This window comes from Arachis hypogaea, chromosome 8 (assembly GCF_003086295.3).
Source record: "Arachis hypogaea cultivar Tifrunner chromosome 8, arahy.Tifrunner.gnm2.J5K5, whole genome shotgun sequence".
NCBI classification, from domain to species: domain Eukaryota; kingdom Viridiplantae; phylum Streptophyta; class Magnoliopsida; order Fabales; family Fabaceae; genus Arachis; species Arachis hypogaea.
Window position 1 is genome coordinate 44,485,957 of NC_092043.1, and position 13,319 is coordinate 44,499,275.

The 13,319-nt window shown below is 31.5% G+C and overlaps 2 protein-coding genes across 9 annotated transcripts; one reads left to right on the top strand and one right to left on the bottom strand.

The window, feature by feature from the left end:
- The first annotated feature begins 633 nt into the window (after window positions 1-633).
- Window positions 634-4,235, top strand: LOC112707687 (TATA-box-binding protein). 4 transcript variants are annotated; one of them, XR_003156120.3, is made up of 11 exons: window positions 636-937; window positions 1,420-1,501; window positions 1,675-1,762; window positions 2,003-2,074; window positions 2,344-2,394; window positions 2,512-2,556; window positions 2,648-2,740; window positions 3,197-3,298; window positions 3,395-3,468; window positions 3,559-3,616; window positions 3,838-4,235. XR_003156120.3 is itself a non-coding variant. In XM_025759574.3 (10 exons), coding segments are annotated over exons 2-10 (603 nt in total). In that variant the 5' UTR covers window positions 634-937; window positions 1,420-1,424; the 3' UTR covers window positions 3,839-4,235. The 4 variants fall into 4 exon arrangements, 2 of the variants coding, with proteins under 2 accessions (XP_025615359.1, XP_072057563.1); XR_003156121.3 differs by having other exon boundaries at window positions 640-1,190; XM_025759574.3 differs by lacking the exon at window positions 3,559-3,616 and having other exon boundaries at window positions 634-937.
- Window positions 4,236-6,718: 2,483 nt separating this feature from the next.
- On the bottom strand, window positions 6,719-12,860 carry LOC112707688 (nuclear transcription factor Y subunit A-1). 5 transcript variants are annotated; one of them, XM_025759579.3, is made up of 9 exons: window positions 12,520-12,652; window positions 12,104-12,193; window positions 11,804-11,923; window positions 11,639-11,684; window positions 10,301-10,416; window positions 9,992-10,063; window positions 8,963-9,127; window positions 7,584-7,992; window positions 6,719-7,073 (listed from the first exon to the last, which is right to left on the bottom strand). In XM_025759579.3, exons 3-8 carry the CDS (start codon window positions 11,831-11,833, stop codon window positions 7,633-7,635), a joined length of 789 nt encoding a protein of 262 aa, XP_025615364.1. In that variant the 5' UTR covers window positions 11,834-11,923; window positions 12,104-12,193; window positions 12,520-12,652; the 3' UTR covers window positions 6,719-7,073; window positions 7,584-7,632. The 5 variants fall into 5 exon arrangements, with proteins under 5 accessions (XP_025615364.1, XP_072057564.1, XP_072057566.1 ...); XM_072201463.1 differs by having other exon boundaries at window positions 11,639-11,923; window positions 12,520-12,658; XM_072201465.1 differs by lacking the exon at window positions 12,104-12,193 and having other exon boundaries at window positions 12,520-12,649.
- Window positions 12,861-13,319: the final 459 nt, after the last annotated feature.

The window sequence follows — 13,319 nt, forward strand, 5'->3', positions numbered from 1 at the left end:
AATTATGTTTACTTTTATAAAAAATCTATTAAAAAAATCATTTAAAAAATATATTTTTTAGAAAATACTGTCCAAACAAATACTTTACGGCTAAAAAGGTTTGATATGGAAATAAAATGAGTGATATGTTTTAACATGGTAATTTTTGGTGTTTTTTAAATTTGTGGGAGTACACAAATTCGACTTTCCGAGTCCTATTTGTGTTTAAAAAGTTGAAAAAATTCAGAGTACACAAATCGAATCCTCCGATTTATGTTAAAAAATTGAAAAAATTCAGAGTACACAAATCGAACCATGCGAGTTATTTGATTTTAAAATTTTGCTTGAAATCGCATGGTCCTACTTGTGATTGGACAAATATAAATTTTAAAAGTTAGAAAACGGACTCTTCGAATTGTTTGTTGTTTTAAATTTTTTACTGATGAAGAACTCGCAACTCGCATGATTCGAGTTCTATTTCACTGATACCACATGGCTATAAAGTACCTGTTCCCATATTCGAGTCCAACGCCACTTTTGTTTCCATAGGCAAATTAAAAATTAAAAAGTGAATACTTTACTGATGGGAAGGGTTATTTATTTTTTTTGACGAATTTGAAAGGGTTATTTATAGTAACACCTCTCTATAAATAAGAGGTTGGAGCGGCTACATTGTCCTTCTTACCCTTTCAGCTCTCCAGATCTTTCCGCAACACACAGCCAACGAACAAAACCTTCTTTCACTTTCTCTATCTTGTTCCCAAATCTCTCTTCTCTCTCTCTATATAACATATTAACATCGCATCTCTTTCTCATATAAAAGAACCGTTCTTTCGAATCCTTCCCGCTTTCTCCACTCTCTCTTACACTCCCCTCCTCAATTAAGTTTCAATTTTTCAAGATTTGTAGATTCTCGTCTACCCCTAACCTTAATCCGAACCTAATTTTGCCCTCAAAGGTCCGATCTCGCTTGCTCTGTCTCAATCGACATATATATATACAACCCCTCTTTTTATTTTATATTTAATTAAAAGGAGAACACAGAATTTTGGGGAATTTGTCTATAGTTGTTAGGTTTTCTTTTTTAACTGTTTCTTTCCTCAATTCTTTTGGGGAAATATGGGATCTGAGTTCCTTTTCATTTTTCTGGGTGTTCTTTCGGTAAAAATGTTTCCTCGTGTTATGAATAAGGGTCAAGATATTGTATTGTGGTAAGAATTTTGTTCAGCTATTAGATTTTTCATTCTTTTTCCTAGTTTTTTTATTTTGGGGAGATTTTAAGATCTGGGTGCCTTTTTTTTGGGGGGGGGGGGGCGGGGGAGGAGATGGTGTATATTAAATATTAATAATTATTTTGGTTGGAATAGTTCCTTTTATGCAAGAAAAAAAACGAGGATGAAAATTTGGTACTGACCGAGTGTAATGTTATATAATTATTAGGGTACATGGCTGACCAAGGATTGGAGGGTAGCCAACCAGTGGATCTGACCAAGCACCCTTCTGGGATTGTGCCTACCCTTCAGTGAGTATCTATCTGATCTTCATAATTTTGTCTTCCTATATAATTTACAATAGAACACTTCAATGAGGTTTAGTTTATGTACCTGACTTTATGTGTTAAAGCTTTGTTGTTTATCTTGGAATATGTAATCACTTTGCTTTTATAATCTGATAACCAAATTATTTGTACCCCAGAAATATTGTATCAACGGTCAATTTGGACTGTAAGTTGGATCTTAAAACGATTGCACTTCAAGCTCGTAATGCAGAGTACAATCCCAAGGCAAGTTTCACTTAGTTGATGTTGAATTTAACTTATGCATATTGTTCTAAGCTGTACAAACACTTTGCTCTATCATAATTATGGTTTGCTTAGGAACTACATGCATTTTGTCCATGTATCTTGCTTTTCGAAACATATAAAAATTATATTTGAAACATATAAACATATGTTTATATTTGATCCAAAATCAATAATTAACCTTGTACACTGTGCTAATAGTTGTGTTATCATCCTTTATAGCGTTTCGCTGCTGTGATTATGAGGATCAGAGAACCAAAAACAACTGCCCTCATTTTTGCTTCTGGCAAGATGGTATGTTCCTTAAAACTAACTTATTATTCTGTTATAAATGATGGTAGTGGATATCACTGTCCTCAAATAAAACGGTGGTGAATTTTTTTATATGCAACTACTTTTGCTAATTGATCATCTTATGATTCATTGTATTCTGCCATGATTTCAATAATGCTCTTGCTTTGTGATTTTATTCATGATTGGATGATTCTTGTCGCTTTAGTTGAATTTGTCTCTTTTAAGCTTTAGCTTACATTCCTAATGTTAAATTCCATTGGTACGGCTAGGTGTGTACTGGAGCGAAGAGTGAGCAACAGTCTAAATTGGCCGCAAGGAAGGTATGAGTATCCATTTGCCTTCTTTCTTCATATGGAAAGAGAGCGGGTGGTGGGTTAGGATGCTCTTTATTCCTAAAAATTTGCATCATTGTCTAATTTTACATTTTCTTCCTTCAGTATGCTCGAATTATCCAGAAGCTTGGTTTCCCGGCCAAGTTTAAGGTAATACTTCTGTTATATCTTGTTATGTTTACGAAGTATTTTCACTCTCTACTGTTATATCTAATAGTAGTTGACTCATTCCATGCTTCAGGATTTCAAGATTCAGAATATTGTTGGCTCTTGTGATGTCAAGTTCCCCATAAGACTTGAGGGTCTTGCATATTCCCATGGTGCTTTCTCAAGTGTAAGTTATTAACTTATTATTTAACAATAACATTATTATTTTTAATGGCTTTTGGGTTGGTTTGCGTATCTCATGACTTCTACATTAAAAATAATTATATTGAGATTGAGTTACGTACCCTGTGAGATATTATATATAGAGAACTATATGTTGTGTAAATTTTAGTTTCTCCAACTATTGAGAGTGTTGATCTGACATGTATTGAACTCCATATGCAAAACTGATATTGAACAACCTTAAGGTGGTTTTGTTTAGTTATTAATGTTTCATTGAACGCTGCAGAAGCCTATATTTCTTTCTTTTGTATGATATTTTTATAAGTAACATGGTGGAAATAGTGAACCTTAATAAATGGTATTGTAATCATGAAACAAGTTGCATGTCCAATCAATTCCCATGTCATCAAGTTAAAGAAAATGTTGAATAAATCTTCAACTTTGCTGTTTGTGATGTTAGTACGAACCAGAGCTGTTTCCGGGGCTAATTTACCGTATGAAGCAGCCTAAGATAGTCTTGCTTATATTTGTCTCTGGGAAAATTGTGCTAACAGGTGCCAAGGTAATATTCCTTCGTATTTTTAGTCTGTTCTTCTCATTTTGGTTTTGATGTTCTTGTTCCCAAGATTATTTATTTGTTTTTCTTTCCATATTCTAGGTGAGAGATGAGACTTACACAGCATTCGAGAACATATATCCCGTGCTTACTGAGTTCAGGAAAAACCAACAATGGTATGGATGTGGTTCTGTTCATTTTAACATAATTACTGCTATTTATTGGTTTACACTCTGAATTGTAACTGTAATATTGGTTAATTGCAGAGATATTGGACTCTACAATTTAACATTTCTTGCTTTCTAGCAAATTTTCCAGAAAAAGGTTTTGTTATTCATGTTTGCCTTGTACACTAAGTGTGCACTCTAACCTCTCGCCTTTGGATGTGGTGGTATTTATTCATTTTAGAAGATTCCACACCCCATCCAAGGGCAGAGACGGAGTGCATGTTAGCTTGTGTACTGGACTTTACAAATATCATCTCTTTTTTTGGTTTTTTTTTTTATTTTGAGGGCCCTAATGAAGTATTTGATCAATTGTGACAGATTTTTTTTCAAGGGAAGGAGCAAAGTGCCACTAAAGGAATGATGTTCCATGGAAATGTAAATATCAAGACAAAAGAAAAAAAAAAGGAACATCTGGATTGATATTAGTTAAGACCCATTTGTTTTAGTTGTTTCTCTGTTTTGAATGTTCTAGTAAAGTGAAGCACATTGTTCTATTCTAATTGAAATTTCAAAACAAAACATGATTTTGAAGAGGCAGAGAGGTGTGAGAGAAGTGGAAAAGAAAAAAAAAAATATCGAGGAGCTAGAAGAGAAAAGGAAATTTTATTTATGTAAAATTGCAACCACACATTTGATTTTGATTTTGATTTAGACCGTACGTAACTGCTTATATGAGAACAAACTTGCGTAATTAAATCATTGTAACAATTATAATATTGTAATGTGTCCATAGCTATAGCTTCCATGTGGAGGTATATTTTTTTTAAGAGTTAACCACCAAAAACGCTTTTAAATTATTCAAATGCTAATAAAAATATATTTGAATTTTACTATAGATAAAATTGTTTTTAAATAATTTAAAAACGTAATTAAAATGTTTGTAAATATGTATATTCAATTTTCAACAAATGTCTTAGAGATTAGATTGAATTTTGATATGAAAAAAATTGGGATATTATTATTCTTAAAATTTGATAATTTTTTTTGTTAAGTATATAATTTTTTGTAATTTTTTAAAAGTATTATTGATTGGTAATAAAAAAAAGTATACTAAACAAAAAAATTATCAAATTTAAGGATAATAATATTTTATTTTTTTAATTATACTTGTAAAAAATTGTATTAAAATTTAATTTTTAATGTATTTTTTGAGAAATACATATTTAATGTTAGATAATCTTATAAAAAATTTAACATTTCAAAAAAATGCATTAGATGTTGAATTTTAATGCGATGTTTTGTAAGTATGATTAAAAAATGATATATTATTATTTTTAAACTTTGGTAATTTTTGCTAAGTATATATTTATGTGATTTTTTAAAAGTATTATTGGTTGTTAAAAACATTACAAAATATATATATACTTAATGAAAAATTATCAAATTTTAAGGATAATAATATTTCATTTTTATAATCATACTTGTAAAAAATTTCATCAAAATTTAATTTCTAAAGCATTTTTTAAAATACATATTTATTGTTGGATATTTTTGTTGCGTTTTTAAATTATTTGAAGGTATTTTTGTCCATAATAAAATTCGAATGTATTTTTGTTAGTGTATGAATAATTTGGGGGTGTTTTTGGTGGTTACCCAATAATTCAAAGAAAAGAATCCAATGAATGGCAGGTAGATTCAAGAAATATGTATAAATGAGTTTTTTCTAATTAAATTTCAGTTAACTAATTTCTTGCTCAACATTACAACGCATAATTTTACCTTCCGTAATAACAGGTTTATAAATTACTCAAATAACATATTTGAGTTTGTATAAATAGAAAAAGAAACAAATAAAAGAAAATCGAATATGAAAATTAAATTGAGAAACACAGCACGAAACAAAAAATATATTAATAAATGAACCTACCTTGCGATTGAAAACTTGGTTAGTACATGAATCACATACAACTTGTATATGTAGCAATGCTAAAATAACATTTAGAATTAAATTAAATGCGGCATATTAGTTTAAAATATGCTCTAATCTATCAAATTGTTTCTTTAATTTCCAGTGTATGTATTCAAGGAAACTTTTAATTCACAAATGGAGACAGTGCACACTTTCTGTCATATTATAATTAAAAATGAGTTATGGTCCTAGAATCTTGATAAATTAAGGGAAGCCATCTGAAATGGATATAGTACGCATAGATAATAGATGAGATCATGAAAGCCTATGAACAAAAAAAAAAAATTCTGAATAATGTGATGAGATTCTTCAGATTTGGACATTAGATGTTTAGAGCAATAGTTGAGATTCATGACACAAGGATAATGTCACATAATTAAATGTATATATAATATATAAATTACTTAATTAACCATTTAATTAGATGGTTAAGAAAAAATCTAGATAAGAGAAAAAGAAAAAAAAATAAAAAAGAGTTACACGTATTTTAAACTTGTGAGAGAAGCAATTGAGAGAGAGGAAGTTAAGAAAAAATAAAAAATTGTGAATGTAAAAATATTCAACGAGTCTTAAAACTTTCTGAGTTTCAAATGTCAAAATAATTTGTCACTGAGGCAGTGACATGGTAGAAGATTTGTTCGCCTCCAAAAAAGTTGTGTCGAGTTCAAATTTTGGATTAAAGTCAGAAAGTGAAATATAAAATTCATAGTAATGTCCTTACCAAAATATAAAATTTTTTTCATAGTAATGTATGTTATGCAAAAGAAAAAAAAATTATCAAAATTCTTTTATTTTGTACTTGATTGTTGATTCTGTACATTTTGTGACTGTTATAAAAATTTCATTAGAAGAAAACCTGTTTTGGGTTAAGAACATGGTTAATTATTATGGTTTTTTTTTTCGGTCATACAAAATTACAAATACAGTAATACAGTCACGGTAAAAGATCGCACTCAGGTTAAGTTGGTTTTCTTTCATACTTAATATTATTTATAATTTTTAATAAAAATATGATTTTAAAATTAAATTGAGTTTGCTTTCCTGTACATATTGTAACTTTTTAAAAATATATTAGTATTTAAAACCTTTTCTATTTCATAACTATGATTTGAAATAAATTAACTCAGCACAACTCTATTATTGTATACATAATGACTTGAAAAAAATAGTATGTATACTTTTAATACTTAATAATATTCATCAATCATTACTATCAATGTTAAAAAATACAAAAGCACATAAATATGAAAGTATAGCCACTAAATACTCACCAATTAAGGGAGATGCATGTCAAGAAACACAACATTATGAAATTTTCACGCAAAATGATGTTAATGTACGGTTCTATGAACATTCAAATCCAGTTTCAAATATCTCCCATATTTAAATATTATATGTCCACATCCAAGTCACAAATAGTTCAGAAATCAAAGTTATTTGTCTTCTTTCCTTCATCCATTTTACAAATGGATTTAGTGCAGGGAAATTGAGATAAAGGGAGACCAAAGAAGGCATGGATTGAACCATGAACCTTCCTTATTGATCTCACCATTTAACTGAGCCAAGAATGAGTTGCCTGAGATGAAACTCTCTTGTAACGGTGGTCTCCTCCAAAGTTGGATGAGACAAAGCTCACCAACTTCATCTGCAACAATATTAGCCTTATATAAGATTTAAAGCAATAATGGACAAACACACAACACTCTTAATCATGTAAAGGAAAGTTTCAAAGTATAAAGTTATTTACAAGTAGATTTGTAAAACTTCTTATCATGGGTATGTCTTATATTTGTTTCCATTACTAAAAACTTTCTATATTCAAAATGACAAGGAATTTAATTTTTATGCACTGTTAGTGTAAAACAGTTTTACATGTGCATTCAATCGTGTAACGGCACATCAACAAAAATAACTACCTTTACATTGATTGCATGAATAGTCATTTGAAAGAATGATGTGATCGAACGACGGTGTAAAACACTATCAGTGCATCAAAATAAAACTCGATGATAAGGTTGTTGACATGCTTTTGATTTCGGATTAAAACCATGTCTGCTATCCATGTATATGTATCAAATACTACTATGTTAGAATACTTTTACCCACAATAATCTTTAGAACAAATAGACAAGGTTGTAAAGTGTTTTCAGGTTACCTTTAGAGTCGCCATGTGCTGGAGGGAACCACCAACTTGGGGGGAGATGTCATTCAATAGCCCCATTTGGGGCTCCATGCATAAGCATGCCTTGCCTTTCTCCACCAAAGCAATGTCCCTCATTTCTTCCATTAAACTGTGAATGGTACATTGAGGACAGACCATTGCTACCATAGAAACCAATGGTGAAATTCTGCATTTTCTCCATGTCATGAACCATGGACTGCGACACAACATAGTGATCATTGTTGGAATGTAAAGTAGCCGTGGAAAGGGAGCTTCCGGATTCCATTGAGGGGTTTATACTGTTGTTGTTGTTGCCTTCAAGCTTCTTTGTATTAAGAAAGCGACCACCATTACCCCTTGCCCTTCTCATAGCATGAAGGTGACGCGACTCATGAAGATATGGCTGAAAGAAAAGAAATTAGTGAAACAAGTTACAAGTTACAACCATCAGTAATAACTATCACTTATTATTGGACACAAATGAAAGATCTAAAGTTATGCAAAACATTCACTCAAACACCTACTAGTGTGAGGAATGATGAAGCCTCAATAAGCATCATGGTCATTTGTGATATTTACCGCACTAAATGACCATGATCATGTACAGAGAAAAACACAATGCTAGACTCACACAGTATAAAAGCATCCGCTGTTAACGCAGGGTCCGGGAAAAGGCCGCACCCAAAGGGTGTAATGTACACGGCCTAACCCGATAATTATATCAGTGGCTATTTCCACGGCTTGAACCCATGACCTTGAGATCACACGGAGACAACTCACCTATTGCTCCAAGGTTCCCCTTCTAGACTCTCACAGTATATAATTTGAAGTAAAAAATTTGAAAATTTCCATCTAACTGACTTATCATAAAGGACCACCTATATCAGCAATTTCAAATCCTATGTGTCCAAAGTCCAAACTGTTTAGGTCACACTTATGCTTTGTGAAGGTAATCTTAAAATGGATAAGTTGCCCACCCAAAAAAGTAATTTAAAGGACGGATTCAGATTTTATCCGAAAACAAGTAACAGAAGTAGTATGATCCAAATGTTATCATCATAGACTAGTTGATACCAGATATGCTTATGCAGAATCATTCCACTTACTAATCGTCGTGGAACGGAGAAGCATATTTAAAGATAAACTGATGTTCAGGTGACTTTTCCTTAATACATAAACTCAACTCTCATATCAAGAGTAACAGAACTTTTATGTTCTTCTGATATTCAAAACTCCTAAAGTGTTCTAAAATCTAAAGACATACTGCTCAGGACTCTGATTGTTATGAATTTCTACAAGCTCCCCATTCTCGTAGCAATAGAATCATTCATTTCAAGATGCTACTTTCTGAACAATTTGGATATCAAATGTACCTTTCTAACTTTAATCACTTTCTTTTCGAGCTCGGCCTTAGCACGTGACTGTCTTCTTCTCAGAATACCATGATACTGCTTTGCATTGACATAAACCGGCTCCTCTTCCATTTCAAGTGGCAAAAGCATTCTAGCATGGTTCATCCCATACAGCTGAGGGTTTATCTAGAATCATGGCAACAGCTGTTAGGACTAGAAATAAATCATCAATAAGGCAGTGTTTGGTTGTTGTCTTAAAAAAATAGAGACATAGACATAAAGACACAAATATACATGAACACAAAGATACACAAATTTTATAACATGTTTGGTGATAATACACAAGACACATGTATTTAATTCAAAAGTCCATTTTATCCCCAAACTAAAACAACTCAAGTGTTAAAGATAAAGGACAATGGTTGGAATTTTAAAAAATAATTAGGGATATAATTGGAAAAATCTGCGTCTCATGGGTTGTGTCTTAGTGTCACAGCTTGAAAGAGATACACTAAATACATGTCTTTTATGTGCATCTGTGTGTAACCGTGTCTTTTAAAATTTTATGTCTCAGCAAACAAACAAACGGTGTACACGTACCACCGTGTCCATGTCTCTGATAGACATAGACATTAACCAAACGGAGCCTAAAGTAACATTTCACTAAATTGATTGAATAAGAATATTGAATATAACTTAGCACAGAAATCCCTTAGAGAAAAGGAAAACCATCCTGAAAGGTAACACATTTGCAGCGATTACCGCCTAAAGGACGCGAAGAGTCCAGCTTACAGAATGGAATAGAACAAAAAGGCATTCAATGCTTATTGTTACAGTTTTAGCATTGCTGAAATGCATTAATTCTAAGTGAACAAGTGATAAGACATGTCTTCTTGTTTGCATAATTATTGTTATGTAGCAATTTTGGTAACTATGCCTAATTATGGTCTGCTATTTATGCAAAGAATATCTGAGAGAGACAGAGAGAGAGGAGTGTTCGAGGGATAACCATTTTCGTAAACACCGTACGGAAAATCCTAGATAGTATACCATAGTTTGTTGCCCATAGGGTGTCAAGCCTCCACCATAATGTGCATCAAAATAAGCTTGCGAAGTTAAAACCTGCATCATACTCAGAACTCCTATTATGTTTGTTTTACTTTTAAACCAACATAATAAATGTGTATACTATACAAACACATGGTTCCAGATTCTGTAAACCGAAAAATAAGAAAATGGAGAAACAAAGAAAAAGAAGATTAACAGAATATGGACTAGATTTATGCACTATAAACTCGGTAAACAAAGGATCATGCCATAGTTGCATATGACTGAAAAATTTAGTTCCAAAGGTCTTACAATTGAATGACCAATGCTTTCATTCTCGGAATTCGGACCAAGGTGTTTTCCCATGGTAAATGGGGTTGAGGAAAAAGCATGTTTGATGTTCTGGTGCTCTTTGGTAACATCTCCACCTGAGAACAACAATCAAAATATTTATAAATATCATATTCATATAACATTCCAGTGTCTATGCAAAAGCACAATTCAGTTCCTAGTAAATTCTACTATGCACCTCATGCAATTCCCTACCTATATTCTATTTAGGTTCAATTGCACTTTATTTATTATTATTTTTTATAAAAAATGAAAATAAAAGACAGTTAACTAATCAAAATTCTTATCCCAATAAGTGGAGCCGGCTACATAGATCAAATGATAACCGTTTTTTTCTTTTGACCAAAACCAAGACAAAAAGACAATTAACTAACCAAAAACCATCATTTGAGATACAAATTCCTCCCTTTCAAAAAGGTTACATATAGTAGATAAGTTTCTTATATTTATGACAATTAAACCCTAATTTAAAGGGCATGGAACTCATTGATGACAAAGAGTCCTATTAAAGGTGAGAACGTTCAATTGGTTGGAGAAACTGCAGTAGCAAAATTGCAACTGACCTGAAGTTATTTCAACTCAGTCTACCAAAACAATAATTCTCCTCTCTCACTAATCACCTCTTGCCACGTGGAAGATAGGCAATAACTTAATAGGAAGTATATTTTAACAATTTAACCATTAAATCACAATATATAAAGATTATTTATACCAAATTTCAAGAAATCGGATATCAATAAGCATGCAACTGAAGAACTATTGGTTTATTATATTCTGAACATATATATTATGTTGATTTTTAAGGATATAAAAAGTATAGCAAATGATTATGAATTCACATGAAATTTTCTAGATATAGATCTATAAGATAAAAGTTTCTAATCCAACAGTTGAACTTTTTAAAACAATTACACAAGCAAAAAGCTATTCAACAGTGTAACATATACTTAAATTGACATCGTTGTCATTTGATCTTAATACACACACACACACTCTCTCTGTGAGCAGCGATTAATGGGACAGAAAAGGGACGAATATGGCTCCTCTAAAGTAAGCATGTTGATGTTCGTAAAGTGATAAAGTAAAGGGTTAACTGTTAATGAATAACCAATGTTAAATCAATAGCTTTCATCATGTATAGGACTCACCAAATGATGAAATGTTAGTTATCCTCTTGGATTTCCCACTTTACCAATAAACTCACTTTAGAGAAGCCAAATCCGGGACGGATACGATTTAGGAAAGTGTTATACTTACTCAAAACCAGAACATCTATGCATTATGCCAAAATACAGACACCTGAGTTATCAATTCCAGGTAGTGATTGAGAAATCAAAGACTGCATCTGTTTATTGAAACCAACAACTTCATTAGTCTCTGATTGTGTTGTGATTGTGCCACCATTCATGGCTGATGAACCATTCAACTGCTGATCTACTGATGATGATTTTGGGGAATTCTCACCGGCTCCGCCGCGCCACCAGGGCTGAGCATAAATGGAAGCTTGAAACTGAATCTGCTGGCTTCGCTTCGCCCGCCACTCGTCTGATTCGGGTTTTCCTGGCATCTTAAGTCAAGTATTCCCTGGATCCAAAACAAATATACAACAACAAATTAAACATTCTAAAATCATATATATACAAAAACAAACTTAAATTCCCAAAACACACAAAGAAATAAATAAATCTCAGTCTGTTAACTCCATTAAACTGAATTAAACGTTGCATCTATGAAGTTGAAAAGGAAACGAATATGAAGACCTACCCTCTACTCAGATAAACCCCAAAGAAACTTGATCGTGATCAACCTAGCCTCTTTGTTCTTGACCTGGAATCGGATTTATTTATTGCTACCCTGAAATTTCTATATAGAATGAGAACAAAGTAAAGATTTCCCTTTTATATTTTCATTTTTAATTTCCGTTACTACACTAGAAACCTCAAAAAATGAAACTAATATTCACATGTTTTCTTCCCAACCAAACATTAACCACTAAACAGAAAAATTCCGATTTCTCAGAAGCAATAGACAAAGATTAAAACAAAAAAGGAAAAGAAGAAAACACAGAACAGTAGAATGCGCTTTTGAACTCTCTAGTCAAATACAATTCAAAGATAAGGTTCTCATGAGTTTGAAGCATAGAAGAGAATTTCTTCTTGTTGTTTTGGTAAAGAACTTACTATGGTAGGAGCTATGCTTTTCACTCTTCAGAACTGAATTACATTGAGATTGAGATAAGAAGACCCTTTCTTTCTCTCTCTCACTCACAATGGAGCATGATGCAATGATGAGAATTAACCTATATGAATAATGAATTTTAATTAATTAATTAACTTAAGTATATTTTATTTCTACTTCACGCAAAGGTCTATGTCAATGTCTGATCTCTGATGTCTCCAATTTGGAAGAAAAAAAAGAATGAAACCAGAATGACCTAATTACTTTTACTTGAGTGCAATGCAAGAAGAATTGAGATCTTTTTTTTCTAACAAAAACTCTGCTGAAAAGTGGATCAAGCTTCATCCTTGTGTCACCTTATTCAATGTAGAATATACGAAATTATAAATGAAGCATGTTTGGGTATATTTGGGTAATTCACTTTTTAGAATATTAGAAAATAAATTATCATTTAATATTTTTTCTTGGCAATTTGTTCTTAGTATTTTAAAAAAATAAATTATTTAAAAATTAAAAAATTATATGATTAATATACTTTTAAAATTTTATTAGAGATTAATTTATCTTATATTATAAAATATTAATTTCTAATTTTATTCAAAACAAATATTATTAAAACCAATTTAAACTACTGCTCTTATTTTGATTAATGTGAACTGCTTATTAGTAGGACTAGTATACTTTTTAATTTTATATTAGAGAGATGGTTGTGTTTTGCTTAGTTATTAGGAGTTAGTGTGTTTTACACTTTCACTCAGCTGTGAAGGTTATATTAGAAGAAATGGGAGAGTCTATTTTTTAA